The sequence below is a fragment of the Elaeis guineensis genome, chromosome 4 (assembly GCF_000442705.2).
Source record: "Elaeis guineensis isolate ETL-2024a chromosome 4, EG11, whole genome shotgun sequence".
In the NCBI taxonomy this organism is placed as follows: domain Eukaryota; kingdom Viridiplantae; phylum Streptophyta; class Magnoliopsida; order Arecales; family Arecaceae; genus Elaeis; species Elaeis guineensis.
Window position 1 is genome coordinate 27,118,326 of NC_025996.2, and position 6,170 is coordinate 27,124,495.

Consider the following 6,170-nt stretch of genomic DNA (forward strand, 5'->3'; position numbering starts at 1 on the left):
TTGTCTCCAAGATCTATTACATTCAAAGATGCAAGTTAGTAACAAAAGTATTCAGTGGAAGCTAATTGCACTAGCTCAACCATAATAATTCAGCCTTTTCCCAGCTACTTGGGATCAACTTTATGGATCCTCATTCTCCAAAGCCTAGCAGAAAAAGGAAAAAATAAAATCCAATTGACTAAAGAAATTGTAAAACTGGAAAATAAAAATTTCAGAAATTATATCAAGAAAATTTTTATTGTAGAACCAATTTTGTTATCTTTCGGGGCAAGAACAAAGTACTAAAGTCATCAGTTCTCTTAAGGGCCTGTTTTTTTTGCAGGTAAAAGATTTGCTTGAGAATCTATACTTTTCTGAGTAAATGTTTCTCAGGCAATATTTAGATAAGAAAATAATTTACCTATGTTATTTACACATAGGAAAGTGGCTTCCGAATTTGTTATTCATGTTCTTTTACATTACTACTCTTCCGGATAAGTTGATAAAATTTATCTATTTCCTATGATATCCCTTATGCTTTTAGATTTGACTAAGTTATTAAGCATTAAATGATGGAGACATTGAAAATGAGGATTGGTGTTTTAGGTACAGCATAAATGCCTACTTTACTGGCTAATGGAAAAATGATTTAGCCATTCCCTGGATGGTAAAATTTTTCTCCATTTTATGGGTAAATTTGTCCATGGTAAAGTACTTACCCATCATGAAAAATGTGAGAACATGCGTAAGTCAATGAAAAAATTGACCAATTTTTTCATGATATTTACCCACAAAAGAACGACCCCTAAAAGTTATCATGAAAACAACAGGTTATCCAAGGTCAAAAACTGTTGGGCAAGTTTACATGAACCCTGAACTCTCTAGGAAAAAGGGTCGTGGAGTTCCACTCAAGTAAGATCAAAGCAGCATACATCAGCATTGAAATTAAAAAAAAAAAAAAAAAAAGAATTGTTAGGTCCAGAATGCTGTGCAGCAAGTATTCACCCATCAAACAGCTATAAAAACAGTTATACATTTTGATCTGTACATGGCCCAAGAAAATGGATTAATAAATAAAATTATTGAAATAATTGTGGATGCTGTGCAGCAAGTATTCATCTATCAATCAGTTATAAAACAGTCGTACATTTTGATCTGTATATGGCCAAGAAAATGGATTAATAAATAAAAATCTTCAATTGTGGATGGATGACTAATGACTACGATCATGTTCGGACCATGTCACTGAAGATTCAAACGGCTAGAGAAAAAGGAGCAATGCATTAAATATTTGACAGAATCAAATCAACATCATTCATGTACCAGATTTTAATACATATGCCCAAAATAGGACCATCATTTTGGTCAGATAGGGGTACACAGAAAATTATTAAATAATGTCATCAGCAACATAGTAGCATTGAAAATTTTTCTTGCAGTAGCCAACGTTGAAGAATTTTAAATTTCTGAACTTCCCGAACCCATAATTAGCTCACAAAGTCAGATACATGGTAAGGTTCCAAGGCTCTCCTTGACCAATTCTGATAGCATGGCCCTACCTAACAATGTGGACTGCTCTCCAAACCCAAAGTCTTCCACCTGGGTAGATATTCTGTGACCAAGAATGTCAAGACTAAGTCCTTAACAGGCCTTGTCTGGAGACCATGCCATACTAGCATAGTACTATAGTAGTATATCCACGCTAGACAGGCAAGCCACATGGCAGAAAGTAGAAGCTTTTTGAAAAGCATAGAGATTATGAAGTAAGTACATGTCCACGGCACCATGGAAAATGATATTCTGAAAAGTCCATTGCCTCTCTTATAAGGAATCTGGTCAAGGCCTACACATTGCTAAAAGAAGGAAGTGGAAGAATCTTTGACAACTTTTTTCTTTTAACACCATGATTTGAAGCAAAAGACACAGTAGAACTGGGGCCAGAGCTTAGCTTACTTTAAGAAAAGTTGCAAAAAATTGAAGGATGAAGAGGACAGTATATTTACATGGCCCAGTAAGCACTACCCTCATGCACATGAAAAGGCAAGTTCCCTTCAATCTACTAGGACAAAAGAACCTTATGGATTTGAGTTGCCTCTCTACCACAGTCTGAAGAATTCTCGTTTTGGAGTAAGTTGTGCATGAGATCCCTACAACCCAATTGCACTAAAAGGTTACCTCACATGAAAATTGGAATTGAAGAACAATCTTGTCGAATTGGAAAGGAAATTGCTTCTCTTTTTGTTCAGAATTTTATACATCCATCACCTCCAAAGAGATGGAAAATTCAAAATGAATGTACAACAAACACTAGAACCAATGCTCGTAAAAATTGATTAACTCACCGAGCCTTCTTACGGGACTTGAATGAAAACCCACCAGGTGGTGATGGTGGAATTCCAATGGAAGGTTTGGTGGCTCAGACTGGCCAGTAAGCATTCCAATTATCTCCTTGGTAGACGGTCGGCAGGCTGGAGACCTCTGAAGGCAGAGGAGGGCGACCGTGATGCAAAGAAGCACCTGCTCCCTGTCCACAGCTCGAAGGGATGGATCAACAAGATCAAGAAGCCTTCCTAATGAGCAAGGTGCCGTGCCCATGAGATCAGGTTGGCGCGCTCGAACTCAGACATGGGAGATGCGTCACTTGCAGTGGGCGCCGGCCTGAACCAAGAACCAACAGAAGGACACCAAAGCTATAGATGTCACACTTTCCGAGAGAGGTCCGCCACCACCATACTCAGGGGCAACATAGCAGACAGTGCCCCTCATGCTTGGGGTGCTGCTCACCGTGCCACTCTTCGGGATATCCCCACTTGCCCAGTCCTGGCTACTCCTCCTTCCAGTGGTCCTGATCTCCCCACTGATGCCCTCCATCCACCCGTCCATACTGGTCCGGCTGCTCCTGCTCCAGCTCTTCTCTTCCTCCTCTTCCTCCTGCTGAAGGTGACTCAAGGCCCTCATCTTTCTGCCACCATTGTTGCTCTCCTTTCTCAATATTGCTTTGGGACTTCTGATTGCTCGCCTCTTTTGCTTGTTTGGTGATTCCTCGCAGAACTCCTCCCGCCACCACTCCCTTGGCGCCGGCTCTTCTCCTTCTTCTCGACTTTCTCCTCATCCAACGAAACCCACCACTCCATTCGCCGCTGCTGCTTCTTTCGCTCTGACCTCCCCCCTCCTGACGGCTTTGGCAAGCAATCCTCTGCAGAAGCAGCTGAAGCTGTAATCCAATCACTCTTAGGCCTCTCCCTTCTAATCTCCGAGCGAATCCATTCCATCACATAGTCCTTGACACCGCCCCCAGACTCGGAATTTGCTCCCCCACCAGTATCCTGCCGCCACCACCAGTCCTTGCCCGGCCCGCTCTTCTTCCGGCGCCTCTCCGGCTACCGGAGGCTGCAGCATCCTTCCCACTATCCACACTCACCCTATCGAATCCCCCTCCTGTCTCCGAAGTGGATGCCACTCCAAGCCCACTGAGTCTCCACCGGTGATGCCGTGGTAAAGCCTCATCTTCCTCTGGAGATTTCCTCAGGAGTATACACCAATTTCCACCACCATTAATTGCTAACCCTCCACATCCAATTGACTCCTCAAACCCGGTGGTCGTCGTGGTTCTCTCGCCGTCTCTCCCATGATTGAAGCATCATCCTCTCCTCCTCCCACCGCTGACTCTTCCTATCATTCGGAAAGGATTTGGAATCACCGTCACGGCCTGATTCAGCTCGTCTCAATGGCCACCTCATTATCGCCCAAATTGGAGGCGGGGGGACGGCGACGGCGACGGCCGGGAGGTCGTCGGCGACGGGGGTCTGGAGGCGGGCGAGGCCGAAGTCAGCGATCTTGGCGGAAAGGCAGGCGTCGAGGAGGATGTTGCTGGGCCTTGATGTCGCCGTGGATGACCGGGGGGTCGCACACGGCGTGGAGGAACTGGAGGCCGCGGGCGATGTCGAGCGCCACCGAAACCGGCGGCCCCAGTCCATGAGCTCCGGGCACCGCCGGTCGAGCAGCGCGTCCTGGAGGCTCCCATTGTGCATCAGCTCGTACACCAGGAGCGCCTCCGCCCTGTCCCCGCGCCGGCGGCGCAGGCCTCCACCACCACCTCCTCCCTTGTCTTCCCCCCGCCACCGCCGCCACCGCCGACGGCGGCGCTTCTCGTCGGAGCTGCAGTAGCCGAGGGGAGCCACCACCCATCCGCGGTCCGGGGAGGATCCCATTGCAAGCATCTTGCCAGCGAGGGCGAGCTCGTTTTGGAACTCGCGTTCCCCCTGGAGGGAACCGGAGTCCATAAGCTTGACGGCGATCCCTGGCCGGAGGGTGAGGGCGCCGCGGAATACGGGTCCGAACCCGCCCTGGCCGAGCTTATGGAGGGGGAGAAGGAGGCGGTGGCGCGGCGGAGCTGGGAGTAAGCGAACTGGCGGAGGGGACTCGTCGGGGGGGGCTTCAGATCTGCGGGGGCGGTGGGGCAGCACTGCCGCGGGCCAGGCGGCGATATAGGAGCACGGCCAGCACGGTGGCGGTGACGGCGAGGGCGGTGAGTGCTGCCGCCGCGGAAACTACGGGGACCAGGATGGGCGGGGGCGGTGATGGTAATGGGGGAGCAGGGCGGCGGAGGGGTCTGCGGGTCCGCCGGCCCGGGCGGGAGCCTGGATGGCATCGCTCCAGATAGCTTCTAGGGGTGGCAGCAAATTATATAGCTCAGAAGTTAAGGAAAAAGATGTGGAAAAGGTTCTTTTCTATCACTGCGCTGCGCCCTTACCTCTTATTTAAGTCATCATTGAGAGAGAGGAAGGAGGAGGAATGGGGGCTTCTTCTCTCTCCAACGACAGAACCAGAAACCATTTGGGCCACTTGGCTTTGCTTCCATTTCTTTCCGTAATAAGTGATAATTAATTTAATATGTAATTAATGTGGAATGATAACGTAGAAATGTACGCTTATTTTTTGCGTGACCTATTGTGAGGAAGCTGGTAAGTGTATCTTTAAGAAAGGATTGTTCAGATAAATACATTTATGGTCTATAATAATTAATTAAAATCAATAAAGTTTCGTATTGCGATCGAGTTGGATCCGTATTCCTACAAGTAGGTTTTTTATCGGATCAATTGAGCACAAATCTCCTGCACGACACCGTAGCATGCTATTTATGGATCACATCACAGTCATCAAACAACGCACGTTGTATGTATATGATATGGCAAACGGCCGTACGGATATCCACGGGTGCACCGCCGGACCACTGTGCTCTTTTTAGTTACCTATGATGTAGCCACCGCTCGCCGGTACGATGTCGAGTGGAAACAGAGGAGCGAGGGCAGGAGGCCGGCTCTATCCTTCGCGGAAGAAGGATACATTTCCCTCACGGCCACTGACCGTTGAATCATCCATACTTCTCTATTACTGGTCGCTTTGACACCTCTGGTGGATGATCCAACGGTCGATGGTCTCGAAGGAACGTGCATCCTTCTTTTCTTATAAAGGATACAACCACGGCTCGAATGGGTGAGGGTGCTGGCTTTTGTTTGGCCTTTATTTGGAGTGGGGCCGGGATGTAACGAATTCCGGGTGCGCATTGCAGAGCCTGACTTAAAAGTTATCACTTTTATTTTTTCCGATAATATAAAAATTATCACTTCCACGGAGCGTAATGAATCGTTCATGTAGCTTGTCTCCAATAATACGGATAAAAATTTCCTAATGAGATTACAAGAGTATATCATCTAAAGAGATTTTCTTGTCACGCTACGTTCACCATCTCACACTTCTCAGAGCATGCATAATGTAAATCAAAAATTGCAAAAGATAATACATAGTTTAAATCATGATTTTTCTCATAATGGTACAAATCCAATATTTACGCATATCTAAACTTCCTGGCCTGTTGATATATATCCAATAGTTGACGGATACACACTTATGGGATATTTGGTTTGTAATTGAAATTGAAATCGAAATTAGAATAGAAATGGATGGAAATTGGAATGAAATGATCAAATCATCAGAAGTATTTGGTTTATGATCGAAATCAAAATCGAAATGGATGATTTTTATTGTTGTTATTTGGTTCATATAAAGATAGAAATCGAAATCAACTCAAACTTTTATTTTTATTTATTAAATTTTAAAAATTAATTATTAAATAAATTTTAAAATTAAACATTTAGTATCTTTATTTTTTAAAATTATTATTAAAAAAA

General features: G+C 45.6%; 1 protein-coding gene across 1 annotated transcript; it reads right to left on the bottom strand.

Annotated features, from left to right (window-relative positions):
- Nucleotides 1-2,185: 2,185 nt before the first annotated feature.
- On the bottom strand, nucleotides 2,186-4,847 carry LOC105043218 (receptor-like serine/threonine-protein kinase At2g45590). The gene is given in 22 exon segments (XM_019849806.3): nucleotides 2,186-2,370; nucleotides 2,373-2,552; nucleotides 2,555-2,614; nucleotides 2,617-2,688; nucleotides 2,691-2,914; nucleotides 2,916-2,988; nucleotides 2,991-3,056; nucleotides 3,059-3,349; nucleotides 3,352-3,597; nucleotides 3,600-3,647; nucleotides 3,650-3,682; nucleotides 3,685-3,702; nucleotides 3,705-3,738; nucleotides 3,741-3,854; nucleotides 3,856-3,935; nucleotides 3,938-4,030; nucleotides 4,033-4,085; nucleotides 4,087-4,342; nucleotides 4,345-4,440; nucleotides 4,443-4,544; nucleotides 4,547-4,594; nucleotides 4,597-4,847. Coding segments are annotated over 22 exon segments (2,274 nt in total). The 5' UTR covers nucleotides 4,631-4,847; the 3' UTR covers nucleotides 2,186-2,317.
- Nucleotides 4,848-6,170: the final 1,323 nt, after the last annotated feature.